General features: G+C 32.9%; 2 protein-coding genes and 1 long non-coding RNA gene across 3 annotated transcripts; 2 read left to right on the forward strand and 1 right to left on the reverse strand.

Moving 5' to 3' along the window:
• The first annotated feature begins 2,803 nt into the window (after positions 1 to 2,803).
• On the forward strand, positions 2,804 to 5,951 carry LOC108835897 (uncharacterized). Its single transcript, XM_018609116.2, has 12 exons — positions 2,804 to 2,962; positions 3,044 to 3,152; positions 3,677 to 3,816; positions 3,898 to 4,159; positions 4,238 to 4,334; positions 4,427 to 4,554; positions 4,626 to 4,710; positions 4,796 to 4,928; positions 5,008 to 5,063; positions 5,267 to 5,390; positions 5,473 to 5,691; positions 5,796 to 5,951. Exons 1-12 carry the CDS (start codon positions 2,804 to 2,806, stop codon positions 5,949 to 5,951), a joined length of 1,668 nt encoding a protein of 555 aa, XP_018464618.2.
• A 1,299-nt stretch (positions 5,952 to 7,250) lies between these two features.
• Positions 7,251 to 8,110, reverse strand: LOC130497100 (uncharacterized). Its single transcript, XR_008936128.1, has 2 exons — positions 7,838 to 8,110; positions 7,251 to 7,638 (listed from the first exon to the last, which is right to left on the reverse strand). It is a non-coding gene; the product is annotated as an uncharacterized LOC130497100 (long non-coding RNA).
• A 4,349-nt stretch (positions 8,111 to 12,459) lies between these two features.
• LOC108838684 (uncharacterized) lies at positions 12,460 to 13,559 on the forward strand. Its single transcript, XM_018611570.2, is given in 3 exon segments — positions 12,460 to 12,778; positions 12,781 to 13,260; positions 13,351 to 13,559. Coding segments are annotated over 3 exon segments (1,008 nt in total).
• Positions 13,560 to 18,706: the final 5,147 nt, after the last annotated feature.

The raw sequence follows: 18,706 nt of genomic DNA on the forward strand, positions 1-18,706 counted from the left end.
ATCAAATAATAAATGGTTTATATAACATCTCATTTTGCTTACTCGAGCATCTAAAAAACATATGAACAACCAATACCATGTAAAACAATTAAAACTACAATCAGTCTCAAAATTAACCTTACTTCAAATTTAATATTACAAGTTTATGCCACTGATCTCTTAACAATAATAATTCCTATATTTAAGTAAATACATAAATTAATACAATATAAGTATTTTTGAAATAAAAAAAATCTGCACTTGCCTAATATATGGAATATTCTTTCTCTCAATACTATCAAATAAATGAGAAATATTTAATCATCAATGCCAACTACATTTAAAACCAATATTTTACGTACTTATTTATACGGAACTAATCATTTTCCTGGTAAAAAGATGTTTGTTTATCAAATTGAACTTAAATATTATTTATTAATTATGTTAGCCCACGTTTTTGTTGTTATTATATCATAATTATCCATTTAGATTACTTGTGTGATTAGGTAGATTCAGCACAATAGATTAAAATAAAGCCCCAAAATGTATATATAATTAAAAATAATAAAGAAACTTACCTATTTTATCTAATATAATTAAAATATAAAATATTGCGCAAATTACTTATTTTTAATAAAAATATATATTAAATGTGTATAATTTTATAAAAAATATCATCTAATAAATATTTATATAATCCATTAAGAACTAAAAATGTATGTTCCACATAAAAAATAATTATTATCATAATAAATGTTACAATTAAACAAATAAAAGTTACAATTAAAAAAAATTAATAAAAAAGATTCATATAATCTATAGAATTATATTAAACATTTATTAAATTTTGGTAAGTGGAAAAAATATAAACAATCAATCATATATGAAAAAAAATTGAACAACTATTTTGAAACATACCCGCACGGGTGTGCGGGTTAGAATCTAGTATACATTTATAAGAGATAAAATAGATCAAGCGTCCACATTGTAAACAAATAAATTTATAGTAAAAACATATAGCTTTTATCTTACAAAATTTTTACTTTTGTGTCTTGTTCAAATGAGTCTTTAGGTGGATTTATTTTAGATATTTTTTTGGTTCATTTCTCGGTATTTCTAGTTTTTATTTATTTATTTTCTAAAGCGCACTCAAAAAAAAATATTAATTTTAGATACAACTGTGGATCTAGTATGTATGTGAATTCACAGAGACTTGATTCTAATCTCATGAAATAAAGTTCCAGTCTTTTGTGGCGATCCTCAGTCCACCTTTAAGCTAGTCAACTTTAACATCTTGTGATTAATAAGATTTGGTGAATTCCGATCTTAATATATCATGTATTCAATCTACTGATCTAGCATTTTTAATGTTATTTTGTCAATATTATAAACCTAAAGGGTTTTTTTTTTGGCTTCAACCTAAAATGATTTCAACACCATATTCAACAGGTGCGAACAGTATGTGGTGAACGTTACTTCTGTTTGATGAGATACTCTTATGAATTATGCTATACCATGGTTTTTACTATTTTTCTTCTTGGTATAAATTTTTTATAGAATCTTTATTTTATGTTTCAAGTCTTGAGGTCTATTCAAGTCTAGGTATGTTTTAGAGCATTATGTAGACCATGGAGCCATCTAATCTATTAAAACAGAGTCCTAAAATATATCTACTTATAAATGTTGTCACTTAAATTTTGGACTTGCTCTAGAATAGTAACTGTTTGGCTATTTAAGTGTGTTTGGCTACAAGGATATATGTACAGATCTTATAACATACATTTATTTAGTCTTTCCCATTGCATCTCGGATGAACCGGATCTGTTTTAAATTAAACCAGATCCTTATAAACGAACATACACTAACCACGATTTATCATAACCGGTGTGTTATAAATTTTAATCATAACCAGTGTGTTATAAATTTTACATGTGAATAATAGAGAACATACACAAACTACGATTGGGCTACATACCAGCACTAATGAAATCTACACTAATGCAATCTGCACATATGATCGATCTTCTTAGTTATATTCCAATCTGCACATAGGAGACCATGTAATTTAACAAGAGTAATAAAAAAACACTGATTCACTATTATGGAACACTACATGGTCGTTAAATCTTATTCTCAGATCACAACCTGTTCACATATAGAAATCTAATTTCATTTTTTGTTCAGCATTACTCATACACTTCAATTTATAGTTCTTTATAAAATGCAAAAAGTAGTCTATTAGCTTCGGTCGGTTAATTGATAACACATGTTTATTAACCCGATTCAAATCAAGTATAAAAGAATATTCTGACCTCATTAACAATATATAAATAAAATCTTAACTAACTTGCCTTGCAAACAAGATCACCTCTAACAACTTAATTCCTTTTTCCTATAATTCCGAACTTACTTAAATACTCTATTACATTCTTGCAGTGCAAACAAGATTACACTAACAACTTAATTCATTTTTATAAAGAGAGATATTATTCCTAGAATTCCGACTTCCATTTTACAAAACTTACTATCTAACCAACTTAAGATTCCATATCCTAACTTCCTAGACACCTCCTAAAAATATATTCAAATCTAAATGATGTTTTTAATCGCATAAAATAATGTAAAGAGTATATCCTCACGATATAATCACACTCATATATGCTATCTATTCTTAAAATAGGTAATTAGAATATATTATCTATCGCAAAAACAGAACTCGAAATATCCTCGCCATATTATACCTAAATGTTTACTCATCCTATATAAATAGACCATGCTCAACCTATAATTTCTACATCCTCAACTTAAAAACACTTTCCCTCCTATGGGTATGATTACCTCAGAATCGACGATCACCCTTCTCAATGTTGTCAAACTTTTCAAAACATCTTGGATGGTTGAGGTTAAAGTCCTGCATTCATGGACACATCCTTCAAATTATTCTGCTGGAGACTCTCTTAACTTCATTCTCGCTGATAAGACGGTACTGTTATATATAACTTTATTTTTATGAAAGTTTAATATCTGTGACTTATATCTATCTTTATATCAACTGTGGATGTAGGGAGTTAAGATTCATTGTACCTGTAAGAAAGTGTTCTTTCCTCGTGTAAAGAGGCTTCAGCTTGGACAATGGAGGTTCGTTGAGAATTTCTCATTAACCGCATCAGCCGGTAAGTACCGAGCTACAAGCCATAAGTACAAAATGGCGATATTAAGCAATTCTAACGTCACCAAATCCACCCTGGAAAATGATGATACTTACTTAAATACTCTATTACATTCTTGCAGTGCAAACAAGATTACACTAACAACTTAATTCATTTTTATAAAGAGAGATATTATTCCTAGAATTCCGACTTCCATTTTACAAAACTTACTATCTAACCAACTTAAGATTCCATATCCTAACTTCCTAGACACCTCCTAAAAATATATTCAAATCTAAATGAAGTTTTAATCGCATAAAATAATGTAAAGAGTATATCCTCACGATATACTCACACTCATATATGCTATCTATTCTTAAAATAGGTAATTAGAATATATTATCTATCGCAAAAACAGAACTCGAAATATCCTCGCCATATTATACCTAAATGTTTACTCATTCTATATAAATAGACCATGCTCAACCTATAATTTCTACATCCTCAACTTAAAAACACTTTCCCTCCTATGGCTATGATTACCTCAGAATCGACGATCACCCTTCTCAATGATGTCAAACCTTTCAAAACATCTTGGATGGTTGAGGTTAAAGTCCTGCATTCATGGACACAGCCTTCAAATTATTCTGCTGGAGATTCTCTTAACTTCATTCTCGCTGATAAGACGGTACTGTTATATATAACTTTATTTTTATGAAAGTTTAATATCTGTGACTTATATCTATCTTTATATCAACTGTGAATGTAGGGAGTTAAGATTCATTGTACCTGTAAGAAAGTGTTCTTTCCTCGTGTAAAGAGGCTTCAGCTTGGACAATGGAGGTTCGTTGAGAATTTCTCATTAACCGCATCAGCCGGTAAGTACCGAGCTACAAGCCATAAGTACAAAATGGTGATATTGAGCAATTCTAACGTCACCAAATCCACCCTGGAAAATGATGATAAGTTTTTATCATTAGCATCTTTCACAGAAATCATTAGCGGAAGTCTTAACTCCAACTTTTTGTTTGGTAAGTTATTAGTGTTTATACTCTTCAGTTTATATAATTTTAAGAGTTTTAATATAGATGCTTATAATATGGTTGTAGATGTTATTGGTCAAGCAATAGATATTGGAGATATCCAGGTTATTCCTGTGCAGGGTAAAGAAACAAAAAAGCTTCAGCTTACTTTGACAGATACTGAGTAAGTCATTGATTATTTTTTGCAAGGTTCTTATATGTTCTAAACTATTAAAATCGTGTGTTCAATATGTAACTCTTACTTTTTGTTTTCAGGGATAACCAGATACCATGTTGTCTTTGGGGCCGCTTTGCTGAACAGATGTTATACACATCCAAAGTAGCACAAGTGAATAAGAATTTTCTTTGTTTACTGAGATTTGCTAAAATCAATGTTTACCAGGGTAAGAAATGAAGTTATATATTTTAAATAGTTTTTTTATTAACTTATACGTTTTCATATTCTGTTTTTCAGGACAAGTTCAAATTACAAATGCTTTTGATTCTTCCGCTATTGAAATTAATCCGGCTGGATTTGACGTGGAAGACTATCTTCAAGTGTAAGTTTTTTTTTTTACTATTCAGGATCTCTTAGTCTTTTTTTCTTTGTCTACTGATCTCTTAGTCTTTTTTTTTACTATTCAGGATACCTAAAAATGAGCAAGCTCTCGCAACTGTTGGTCATGAGGTTGCAATACCTAAAGGAAGAAAATGCCCTGCTGATAAATGGTCTGTTTATCCTGAGAGATCAATTCTGGATATAATAATGGCGACTGAGGTAAGTTTTTGTTGCGCTGCTATTACTATATCCTGTTATCATCATCTATTTTTATCTAATTTTAATGTTGTGTATGTAGACTGAAAAGTGCATTGTTAAGGGCACAATCTATGCAATTGACACAGACTATGCTTGGTATTATTTTGGTTGTGTTAAATGTCACTTCAAGAAGGTGACGGACATTACCAAAAGGGATGTGGTACCTCTGAAACATCTGTGGCGTTGTCATTCATGTCACCAGTCTGTAACCAATGTTGCACCTAAGTATGTTTAATAACCTTTATATTTTGCATATGTTTTATATCTATTATAACTTATATATTTGGATATTTTGTCAGGTTTAAGCTTCATCTACTCATAAAAGATGACACTGGTGAAACTAAGGTGATGCTGCTTGATACAATTGCGGAACCCATTTTGGGTGTGAGTGCTGAAGTGCTTCTAGATGGTTCTCTAGAGGAGGTATATAAAAGTTTCCAATTCATTGTAATAAACTTCACATTATATTGTCTTTGCTAATATATTCGAAGTTTAAATTTTTTAGGTTCAAGATCCTGAGGATTTGCCTGATGCTATTACTGAGCTTATTGGAAAAACTTTTAAATTTGGTGTCTACGTGGGCAAAGACAATGTTGACTATGGTGCAGATATATTTAACATTGGAAAAACATGGTTTGCTGATGCAATCATATCTATTGCTGACGATGAGAATACTGAGGACACATTGACAACCATTGCTTCATCCGACCGTTCCTCAGGACAGGTTTTAAGAGATGCAATCATTTATTACAATATTTTTCCTACTTGAATCTTTTATTAATCATGTATATATGCGTGCCTTTTAAAGTTTATTGTATTTTTGTGAAGGTCTCTTTGATCAGCATTGACAGTGAAGAGAACACAAGTTTGTCTTCGACTCCACTTTCAAAGCGAAAGGGAGACTGCGAAATTGGTGACCATTCTTCTACTTCTAAGAAACAATGCTCAAAGATAATCAAGCAGGAAAAGAATGGTGGGGACTAAACAGAGATGCTGAAGTGGAGTTTTAACATGTTTTCAATTTTCGTATGATTTAATAAACATCTTTCTGGTTTTTTTTAATTACTTTCTGGTTTACTTCCATATGTTGTTTTGTTTGGTTTTTATCAATAAAAAGGCTTTTTAATAAGGGAAAAAAACTAGTTTAACCCAAATTCATTGGTTAATTACTAGAATAACTCTAATTTTGTTTTAATTACTAGTTTGTTTTTCATACCTGTTTTACCCCTAAATTCTTTGTTATCAAAATCAATAATTACAAAAATGCCATTATTCACAGACTTATTTGTCCATATTTTATGTATTCACAAATTTATATTTATTCATTTTTGGTGACAGATTTATCTTAAATTCTATAGACTTAATTAGATTTCTACAGATTTATTTTAATAAATTTGTCATGTTTGGTCACAGATTTTTTAATTTTTTACAGATTTAATAAAATTTAGTTTATTTGACCGCAAATTTATTTAATTTTGACAGATTTATATATAATTCAATAGATATATTTTTTCTTTGACCACCGATTTATCTATTTTTGACAGATTTATTTACGGTTTGACTGATTTATTATCTTTTGACCACAGATTTATCTGATATTGACAGATTTAATAGGGATTTGATAGATTTATTTATCCTTTGACCACAAATTTATTTACAATTTGATAGATTTATTTTACTTTGGTGACAGATTTAATATTGGTTACCAGATTTATTAATTCTTTGTCCACAGATTTATTAAATTCTACTAAAAAATAGGGTTATTGAAATCAGATTTAACCATCAAGTTCTGAATTATTTTAGCTAACCGATAATTTCAATTGAAATAAACCAAAATCTTAATAACCAACAAATTTGGTTAAGTAAACCGAAATAAATTAAGTAAACCAAACCATAACCAAAACATAACCGTAAGATCTGCAAGATTCAAGTTTAGCTTATAAGTAGTCTTTTTATATGCTTTCTGAAAATCTATAGAAACTAAGTCTGCTTCTGATTCTTCTGGTTATGAACAATTCTTTGTTGAAATTGCAGGTGATGTGTTGTACCCGTGTGATAAGCCTTTCACTTGTCTTTTGTATCTGTTTCTTGAAAGTTACTTAGAAAACACGTTGTTATGTGTTCATTGTCCCTCTACTCTTTCTCTCTGTTTTCATGATGTACTAATTTGCCCTGAGTATATGTATCGTGATGAATACTTTACTCTTCTTGTTTTGTTTCTGGTTGGTGCTACTTACATTTCTTGTTATATTACACATGTATGTTAAAAATCAGACAGTAAACTGAAGCTGAAACACAGTTTGATACACTGTTAAAACTACACGTTGCAATTACTAGATAAATAAGTACATGAACTAAAACTAATCAGACTGAATGCTTACAAGATAAATAAGTGCAGGAACTAAAACAAATAAGACTAAATGTTATACTAATAAGACCAAAGGTTACAATACGACTTTGGTGAATCTCTGAGGCTCTCCAACGACGACGTAAATCTCAGAAGCAAGTTTTCTTCGAAGGTCTTGAATCATCTCGTAACTTAGCCTTTCGAAAGTACAACCAATCGATATGTACTTTATGGTATAGACTCCACGATAGAAGATGATGCGTTTATAGTTGATGGACAAGCTTCACACACCATGTGAAGTTGACTTAGAACAAGCCATAAAAGCTCACACACAAAAGGAAACAATCAATCGATCAGTCAAAGCTCAACAACAAAACAAACAAACAACAATGTTAAGCAAATAAACGATTAAACACATATGCACTCAAATCAGAGAAGCAAATAACCACAATGAATTAACAAACCAGAAATCAGTTATATGGTGCTAAGATGACAGAGATCATGAGAGTGCATAGGTCCAAACCATAATTCAATTTTCGGTTGAGAAGAAGACATGGATGATAGACGAAGCGACGGTGGTTCTCGTCGTGGAGTGTTCAACGCCGGAGATAACAAGATGTCACCTAGTCGAAGAAAGGTTACCAATATTCTACAGAGAAATCAAATCTCTCACCAGCTAAGTTGATTCTAATCGGAGGTAGAAGATTATGCAGCCGGCGACAACGAATCCGACATCTCCCAGACCTAAGTTTGTATGTTCTGTTTTCTATCAACGAAGAGGAGAGGGGTTAACAAAAAAAAAATGCTTAAGTTTTTTTTAGGGGAAAATCGCATAAAAAACCCTCAAAGTGTCACTTACTAGCACTTTAAACCTTGAAGTTTTTTTACTAACACTTTAAACCTTCAAAGTGACAATTATATCATAAAAAACCTCCAAAGCAAAAAGTTAGATTATATTGATTACATAGAGCTATACTAGTAATTAAGTAAAAGATTAGAGTTATTCTGAGTAATTTTCTCTTTTAATAAAGATGTTTATAATTTTGTTTATTTTAGTTACCAATATAGCTACTTATCCTAACTAATATACCAGGAACTCTCTTGCTCTAAAAACGATATCTAATTCTCCTAACTTCACTAAAAAAGAATTATATAAATTATCAATTCATAAAAGAGTTATATTCCTATACTATTTCTTTCAGTTCGAGTAGCTAACCTTGCTTTTTTTCTATGTAGTGGCCATGGTATGATTATTTTTCGATGAACTCAACCTCTGTTTCTGGTCAATGAAATCAAGTACCTGAAACAAATCATACAGAATAACAGTGAGAAAAAAAAAGATGCAGCTTTTTAAGTTTTGTTGTTATGTTCTTTATGTCACAACTATCAAATTTTTGTCACATATTGTGACATAAAGTAGACAAAACAATGACACAAACTGACAATTTTCAAAATCAAGAACCATGCAAATTTTTTTCAGGGTTGGAATATCAATAACCATGCATGACCTCTACAGTTTTTTAAAAAGTGTGTCAAGTCCATCAACTTGGTCAAATCAACAATCTCGACCTCCTCTATTTAATCTCTAATTCCCTTCCTGAAAAAAACAGAGAGAAACACTTCTAACCTCTTCAATTTCTTTTTGATCCATTTCGACAAACAAAGAGTTTCTAAGAAAGATATTATGTCTGATTCTTCAGTTAACAATGGTTACATCATCGACATCGACTCTGATTTTGACGATTATTCAGAAGCCGATCCGACCAACTACTTTGCAAATCTGGACCTAAGATATTTTGCTGCCAAACCAAAGGAAATGCTAGACGAAAACACTGAGTTGAAAGAAAAGTGTTTGGAGAATGACAACCCGGTTGCTCACTATATCGAGGGGATACTTAAGTACTTCATAGCGAATGAACAACGTGCAGGACTATATCATTTCCGACAAGCTTCCATTGGGAAAAATGACGAAGGTACGTTACTTTACGGTTTGTTAATGATGGTTCGTGGTCACTATTGGAAGGGGCGAAAGTACATGGATAAACTTCGATGGCTGGAAAAACCATCGAGGTCCAATCAAAGCTGGGAGAGAATCAAGAACTCCCTAAGTTCAATTCCGTGTAGTTTCACTCATGATGACTATGCGGAGATGGTTAACATTCGGCCACGGAGAATGTGCCATCCAGAGGATGACAGAACTTTGGTTTGCGATGAGTGTTACTACTACAAAAGGGTTTATCAGTGGTTCACCTTTGTTACTCGTGAAGAATAAGAAATGGAAGGGTTGTTTTGTGTAAGTTTATCCATGCAATATGTTTTAATTTGTTTTTTCAGTTCATGCACTATGTAATCCTCTATGCTACTCTGTTGTATTCATCGTTTTGTGTTCTATGTTCTATAATCAAGCAGTTGAATGTGTCTGTGTTTTTTTTTTTTTGCTTAGAAATATGTTTTATTATATTTTATAAATTGTTGCATTTTATATTTTATGTAGTACATGGAAAATAAAATAATTAATCACCATTTTAAACATTGATAACAAACTAATGTATTTGTTAAAATATTTAAATGATTGAACTATTAACTATTAATTATATATTCATAGTTAAGTGTCGAGCAATCATTAAAACGTTAAAAAAAGATATTAGATATTATATAATATTTAATATGTAGAATATCTTAACTTACGTGATCTACAAGATATTATACAATATTTAAAATTTAGAAGATCTTAACTTCATTTAATTCTCTTCTCTCAAAATATTTCAAAGTCCCGCCTAAGTTATAAATTATAACCATAGACAATTTGAAAACTTTGAAAACTCGATTAATAAAACAATGTTCACTGTGTGCAGCCATTAAACAAATTTTTACCTATCACAACTTACTTTAAGGTGATTGTACTCTTCTTCATAATCAATTCAATTTAGCCGGATCTATAGCTATTGTTTGTGCGAGTTAGTTTTGTTTTTGTTTAAATATCTACATTTGACAGGATGAAAAGAAAATACCAACCTCCGATACCAGGTCATGCTCATAAGTTGGTTTCACCGAGAAAAGAAGTCCTTTGAAAACTGTTTTTGCAAGATTGTTGAATGGAATCACCAATAAGAACAGTTCATCAAGGTTCCCAACGCCATCACCAGTTTCGATTCCTACAAACAAACGAGGTATGTTAGAAAATATATACATTATTGCTTATATAAAATTACACTAATAAATTATATGTTCTGTGTTATAGTTTGTATTGACAGATCAAATATTTATGTCCCTTATCAAACCAAAACGAAGGTATCACATCAAGGTATGTTATATATAGCTTGCTTTACTTTTGCTAAGAGACTGCAATGATACATAAGAAATTTTTAAAATACAAATTATAAACCTATAGTAACTGAACTTACTATGCAGTCATCTCAAATATAGTAAGATCAACATTGAAAAGCCATGGGGTTTATCGAACAGTCAGCACACCAAAGAGAAAAAAGTTGAACACATACAGCAGTAAAACACCACTCGATGCAACAATTTCTAAAGTGTCTCAGTCTACATACGATAATTCAAAAGCTGATTCAAATAATGAAGGTATTAATTTAATATCTTTAGATTATGAATCTGCGCCTTGCGTTGAAAAGCTACATTTTCCTCTGTTTATATACTACATATTTTGCAGATTTTTTTAAAGAGTTAGATGAATGTGATGATCTACAAGTTGAATGTAGCAGTCAAGGAAGTTCTGATTCTGAAATTTCAGAGGATGAACAAGAAAGTGAATCTGAACCAGAAGCAGATAAACAAGATCAATCTGAACGAGTCAAATTTGTAGCAGCTTTATTCCAAAAAAAGTTTTCTGGCGTGAAGACAAAACCAAAAGCAGACACATCAAAAATGGATGGTTAGTATCATATTGTCTTTCAATTTCAAAATAGCTTGAGTGCGTTATTAAATTTTCTATTTTCTATGACATCAGATTATGTTGACGAAGGTGATCCAGATTACACTTGCGTTCATTGTGGAGCTATCATGTGGTTAGGTGAACGTATAAATAAGACCAAGTCTAGAAAAAACCCTATATTCACATTGTGTTGCATGCAAGGTCAGGTTCAGTTGCCATTGCTAAAGAAACCGCCTGACGTTCTTATGAATCTTCTTAAAGGAACTGATAAGCTGAGTAGACATTTTCAGAAGAATACCAGATCATATAATATGGTTTTTTCATTCACTTCTCTTGGTGGGAAAGTAGATAAATCTGTTAAAAAGGGACGAGGACCCCAAATGTTGGTGCTTCATGGAGAAAATTATCATTTGATGGGAAGTTTAACTCCACCTGAACGGGATTCTGCCAAGTTTGGACAGCTTTACATTGTTGACACAGAGAATGAAGTTCAGAACAGATCTAATGCTTTGAGGTGTAGTGGTTTTTGTTTCTGTCAATAAGTGGTAATGCGTTTGTTCTGAAAAACTCCTATATAATTAAATAAGTTATTTTTTTCAGAGGTGGCAAAAACTCGCAGAGACAGTCTACCGTAGACGGACTAAAGAAGGAAATTATTCAGCCTATAATGGAGATGTTAAATGCTGTTAATCCATATGTTAAGAAGTTTCGATCAGCTAGAGAAAGATTTCGTATGAATCCTAAAAAGGCTTTTCATATGCGAATTGTAAGCAGAGGTGACAAAGATGGTCGGACATATAATACGCCTACATCATCTGAAGTTGCTGCATTGATTCCTGGAGATTTTAATTTAGGAATGGATAAAAGGGATATTGTTCTTCAGCATAAGAGTGGTCGCCTTACAAGGATTGATGAGATTCATATATCATATTTAGCTCTTCAGTATCCTCTGCTATTTGTTTATGGTGAAGATGGATTCAGGATTGGTATTAAAATGGGTGAAACTAGGCCTGGGCATTTTACCCGGACCCGAGGACCCGACCCGGAATCGACCCGAAAATACCCGACCCGGAACCGACCCAAAAATTATAAGTATTCATATGTGTCTTTTTATTTTGGACCCGCGGGTCTTGGGTAAGACCCGGACCCGACCCGAGACCCGATCGGGTACCCGAAATACCCGAGATTTATTTTATATATTAGGTATATTTGGGTGATTGGGTATATTTTTGGTACCCGAAATACCCGGAATGTATTTTGTTTATGGTTTTGGAGGAACTGGGAAAACATTTCTTTGGAAACTACTATCAGCTGCGTTGAGGTGTAGGGGATATATAGTTCTTAATACTGCATCAAGCGGAATTGCTTCTCTTTTGCTACCTGGTGGCAGGACTGCCCATTCCCGTTTTGGCATACCGATTAATCCAGATGAGTTCACAATATGCAATCTGTTTCATGGAACAGATAAAGCTAATTTGATCAAGGAAGCATCTCTAATTATATGGGATGAAGCACCCATGATGAGCAGGTATTGTTTTGAATCTCTAGACAGAAGTTTAAATGACCTAATGGAGATCCAGATAATAAGCCTTTTGGTGGAAAGGTTATAGTGTTTGGTGGTGATTTTCGACAAGTGCTTCCTGTTATAACAGGAGGTGGCAGAACAGAGATTGTTTTGGCTTCCATGAACTCATCATATCTCTGGGAACATTGCAAGGTGCTGAAACTAACTAAGAATATGAGACTGTGTTCGAACAATCTAACAGATGAAGAGGCAAAAGATCTAAAATATTTTTCTGAGTGGATTTTGGCCGTTGGAGATGGTAGAGTGTCAGAAGCTAACGATGGGGATGAGGTAATTGATATTCCAGAAGAGTTTTTGATCACGGACCCTTCTGATCCTATAGAGACTATAAGTCTGGCGATTTATGGAGATGCTGATTCACTGAGAGGAATGAAAGATCCTACGTTTTTCCAACAGAGAGCAATTTTATGTCCAACAAATGAGGATGTAAATATGATTAACGATCATATGTTATCTAAACTTGATGGTGAGAAATTTACTTTATATTCATTTACTTATTTGAGTTTATAAATTATAAAATTACTCAATCTGTTTAGTAAATCTTTTTTTGTATCAGGTGAAGAAATGATTTATATCTCATCTGACAGTATAGATCCATCCGATACTGGTTCTGTCAATAATGAGGCTCTAAGTTCGGACTTCCTAAACATTATTAAAGTATCTGGTCTACCAAATCATAGTCTGAGATTGAAAGTTGGTTGTCCTGTTATGTTGCTTAGGAACATTAATCCTAACGAAGGTTTAATGAATGGGACAAGATTGTAAATTACAGAAGTTATGGATTTTATGGTGCGAGCTACAATCTTAACCGGTGACAAGGTTGGTGAAGATGTCTACATTCCTAGATTGTTGATCACTCCTACAGATAAAAAACTTCCTTTCAAAATGCGTAGAAGACAATTGTCCCTAGCTGTTGCTTTTGCAATAACCATCAACAAGAGTCAAGGTCAATCACTATCTCAAGTTGGACTATTCTTTCATAGGTCAGTATTTTCTCATGGACAGCTCTATGTTGCTATTTCAAAAGTTACTTCTAAAAAAGGTTTGAAAGTTTTGATTGTTGATAAAGAAGGTAAGCCGCACAAGAAGACTACTAATGTTGTTTTCAAAGAAGTTTATGATAATCTGTAAACCAGAGTTTTGTTTTAGTTTGCTGAGTGAAACATATGTTTGGTGTTTTATTTTATTTCAGACACATTTGTATTGTCTTTAGGTTGTGTAGTTTTTACCAGTAGTAACTGGTGAATATTTTTTTTTTTCAATTCAGATAGAATTTTTGAAAGGATTTCATGCGTGTTTTTGACATGATAAATTCTCCCTATAAGTTTTTTATTCAATCTACTACGCACAAACTGACTGTATATAATTTTATATTCCTAATAGAGTTTTGTTGTCAAACCTCACATGTATTTGATCAACAATATATATTAAAAGTGGATATACATTTTGTTTGTACAGGGTTTCCGCATTTTTAAAGCAATTCAGTCAACCTAAATAACTTAACTAAATGCAATCAATTCAGTCAATTCAGGCAATCCAGACATGACTAAGCAGTATATCAAATCTATTATAACTTTTCCAGTTCTATCCTAAACAGCCTACCGTTTCTACTCACTATTTCAATTTAATGATTCGTCTATGGGACTACAGAGTACTAACCTTTTCAACCGTGGAATTGTTTTGTTTTGAGCTCTTCCAGTTTCATATTTTCAGTGTATGAGCAGAGCTTTCCTTCCGAACCGATCAGCTTACTAACTTCTATAACTTAACCTGAACAGATTTTAATAAATCTCATTAGAAACAGAAGATAAATAAGTTTACGACAAAGACTACAATGTAGTACAATTCTGAGATTATTTGAAAACCAAATTAATTAATATGACCTTATTTTATTAGCTTAAAGAATAAAGAAGAATAAAGAAGAATCACATTTATAAAAACATTATAGTTTTTAAATAGCTGATAGTCACACTTAACTTTCTGATTGCTGTATCTGGTCTGTATTTTCCTCGCCTTATGTCTTTCTATATTCAATCTTTCTTAACCTCTGCAAAAATAATTCAATGGTATTCATATCAAATATCATGTATTTTGAAGAGATTCCCTTCATATAAGTTATTAGAAGCGTTAAACTATTTATAAAAAAAGCCAAAGCATGTACTTATCTTCACATGAACTACGACTGCCTCTGCTCGATGTTGTAACTATTCGATTGCTCTCATATACAACCTTACCAACCACCTAACAAAAGATGGGTTTGATTACTAATGGCTTAACATAATCTGAACAAATTATATAAATCCGAAATCAAGCAACAGAGAAAATAAGTGAATAAATAAGAACTCTATTTATACGAACTTATGTAATTAAATATTTGAGAGTCACACTTAACTTTCTACTTGCTATGTCGGAGTTGTCTTCTACGTTGCTTTTGATTTTCCCCGATCAATATTCTACCCGGCTTCAGCTTTTATTCTGGATATTCAACCGTATTCATATCAAATTAAATTGTTTTCAATATATGGATTATATAGAATCAGAATCGTGAAAGTATTTATAAAAAAAAACAACTTATCTTCGCATAAACAGAGGGTGACGAAAGATCCAGAAAACTTTTTTTGGTTGCAGATCTGGAAAATAAATCCAGGATCTACTGACTTCTTTTGAAGAATATAATCATCACTGCTGTTGTTCTTCTTCATAGATCTTGACAACATGCAAAGTAATATAGATTATTAGATAAGAATATATTGATCTTTTGCATCAAAAAAGAAAAAAAAACATCGATAACCATGAAAGTTAAAACAAAAAATACAAACCTTAAACAGCATGTAGATCGAGTTTAGCAAAGGAGTGAACGGTTCTGATTTTCGATTTGTATCAATTTCATCCGATTTGGTTAGAATTTTCGACAACGACGACTTCGAAATCGGCTGAAACCGACAAGAAGCGAAGATAAGAAAGTTGTTTGGTTTAGAAAGAGACACGTTAGAAACTGTTGACCTTCCCGGAATAACATTCTCACTTGGGCTTTCAGAGTCCTAATGGGCTGATTTTGAGTAAATGGGCATAATTTTAAAAAAATTTCGGCCCTAATATAATCTAATTTCCTTTTTTTATTTATAAGTTATATATTTTCTTAAACAATTCATAGCAATTAAAATGTGTTTCTATATTATATATTTCTCTAAGATATAAAACAAATTGAAAGTAATCTTATGTAACATTATAATCTAATCTATAACTAAATATAAATCAAATATATTTAATATTTTCTTAATTGTTTACTCTATTCTCATCACTTCAAATTCTATACTTCCAATAAATAAATTAGTCAATTTTTTTTGAAAAAATAAGTATATAAGTTCAAACAATTTAAATCAAACAGATCTATATCAACAAAAAGTATACAACACTTTTGTCCCAAAAATCAAAATTTTCTAAATTAAAAAATACAACAACATCATAATTCAATATATCTATAAAAGTAATTATATATAAGTCATTTGGAAGAGAAACAATAGTAAAATTTATAGTATATCACTAAATAAATATTCAAAATGCAAGCGCGGGTCCGAATCTAGTTTGGAGATTAAAAAAAAGAACACTTGTAGCTGTGCAAAAAAGAAAAAGAAGTTAGAGTTGATATGGAGAGAGTGTTGATCGACACCTCCTTTGGGTCGATCGTCACCGGTGCTGTTTGACATGGCTGATTTAAGTTTTCAGAACTGCATTTTTGGCCCAGAAATTTTCTTATTTACAAAGAGACATTTGGATGTGGTTTAATATATGTAATAGATTTGGGCATCCGGGTTCAGGTCAGATTCTGGTTGGTTTTGTCGGGTCCGGATCTTTCGGGTCCTGAAAATTTAGACTCATATATGTATCTATAATTTTCCGGGTCGGTTCAAAGTCGGGTCTTGTCGGGTCCAGATCGGTTCGGATCTATAAATCTAATACCTGTAAAATATCCGTAATTTTTGAGTCCATATTGGATCCGGATCGGGTTCAGGTATTTAAGATCTAAAAAGACATGACATACTATATTTAGTCAATATTTATCATATATATCTAAAATTTTATAAAACAACTTTAATTAAAAAAAAATGTAAATCACAAATAGCTTCTATTAAAATATTAGTGTAGAAATCGTTTTCTACTAGGTATAGATAAAAAAGCAATCTCTCTTGATGAAGGTGGCTCCGATGGATTTGCACGACTGGGACCCGGGAATTTTAGTGGGGAATCCGGGATACTATCCGCTCTACTTCATCGCAGATCGGGTCAATCGATTCGACGGCGGCGAAGGGATAGAGAAAATAATTTCGTATCTCCCCCGATGCGATTTGATTTGGTTTGGGCGTATACTTTTGATCGGGATCGGGATTGGGGTTCGAATCAGGAGGGATTATTGTGTTCGGGTGAATCAGGGGAGAATTAATGGAGGACATACGGCGGATTGCGACGGGATTGTGGAGGTTCCAATTAAGGCAACTACACAGATGGCGTTTGTGGTTTTTTGGCAATCGATTATTATCGTTGATACTCGAAAGCTATGGGTATATACAGGTAATCAATCTGTGATCCTTTATCTCACAGCGTTACTAAGGAGGACGATTTGGTTTCAACTTTTGGTGATACGCAATATTTGCTTTAAACACTTTGGTACTGGATTGGGATTTTGGATAATCAATTGTCATTATTATATTATCAAACTGGATTCTTGGGAGATTGATGTAGAGAGGATACAGGTTCTATATATAGGATCGATAGCATTGGTGGTTCTTATTATCAACTTTCGGATTCTAAAATTTTCTTCTTGCTTTGTTAGAAAAGGCTTAAGTGTGGTTTGTTTGGCAATGGCACAGGCACAACTTATGGGGACAATGGGGGATTCAAGGAATAGCGAGGGAACCAGGAAAAGGCTTAAGATTACAGTTGCTCACTTTGACAACTCTGATCTGATTAAGTCTTGTTCCAGGATTTTGGTGGGACGGTGTATGAACCCACCGCTTCAGGAGATGAAGGCGTTGCTCACTAATCTTCCAAAGATTTGGGGTTTGGTGGATCGGGTTACAGGGAAAGACTTGGGGCTTGGCAAGTTCCAGTTCGAGTTTGAGAAGGAAGAGGATATTGAGGGGGTTCTGAAGCTACAACCGTTTCATTTTGACTATTGGATGATTGCATTGGCAAAGTGGCAGCCGAAGCGATCCATCAACTATCCATCGGAGATTCCGTTTTGGGTTCGGGTGCTGGGGGTTTCGAAGGAGTTCAGGACAGTCCCTACTTTTGAAAGCATAGGAGATGCAATTGGAAAGGTTGTAGAGGTTGATCTGGAGCTTATGCGGGTACTGGTGATTGTAGATGCCTTCAAGGAGTTATGCTTCGAGACTTCCGTCGACTTGACCGGTGGGGAGTTCTACGATGGCGAGGAAGTTCCTATTCTTTTGAGGTATGAGAAACTTTTTGGTTATTGCGAGACATGTGGCAGCCTGTGTCACCATGAGGCCAAATGCCCATTGACGAAGGGGTTTAAGCAGCACTCTGCAAAGAAGACTGAGGTCCGTGAGGGTAATGGGGGTAATGGGAGTTGGAACGAAGGAAACAAATATGATGACAGGGCGAGGAGCTACAAAGGAGTGGTCCTACACGGAAACGGGGCTCAGCAGTATCGAGAGAGAGATACAAGAGAGTATCAAGGGAAGGGAAAGGGTAAAATGTTTGAAGAGGATTCTAAATGGGTTCGCGTGGCTGATAGAACCAATAGGAAATCGTCTGGTGCTAAAGGCAGTAGCAGAGGAGATGGGGAAGAAGCTAGAAACAAGTCTGTTCGCAGAGACCAGGAGGGGGATAAGAAACAAGTTACTGGACATTTGGGGGCTCAACAAAAGCACTTATGGTCACAGGAGGAT

This window comes from Raphanus sativus, chromosome 6 (genome assembly GCF_000801105.2).
Source record: "Raphanus sativus cultivar WK10039 chromosome 6, ASM80110v3, whole genome shotgun sequence".
Classification (NCBI taxonomy): Eukaryota; Viridiplantae; Streptophyta; class Magnoliopsida; order Brassicales; family Brassicaceae; genus Raphanus; species Raphanus sativus.

What these genes read in the sequence shown, in the direction of transcription:
- LOC108835897 (XM_018609116.2), top strand. Translation starts at nt 2,804, where the DNA reads ATGGGTATGATTACCTCAGAATCGACGATCACCCTTCTCAATGTTGTC. An exon ending in CTTACTTTGACAGATACTGA is followed by an intron (nt 4,335 to 4,426) that starts GTAAGTCATTGA and finishes TTTTGTTTTCAG; the next exon opens with GGATAACCAGATACCATGTT. An exon ending in CCGACCGTTCCTCAGGACAG is followed by an intron (nt 5,692 to 5,795) that starts GTTTTAAGAGAT and finishes ATTTTTGTGAAG; the next exon opens with GTCTCTTTGATCAGCATTGA.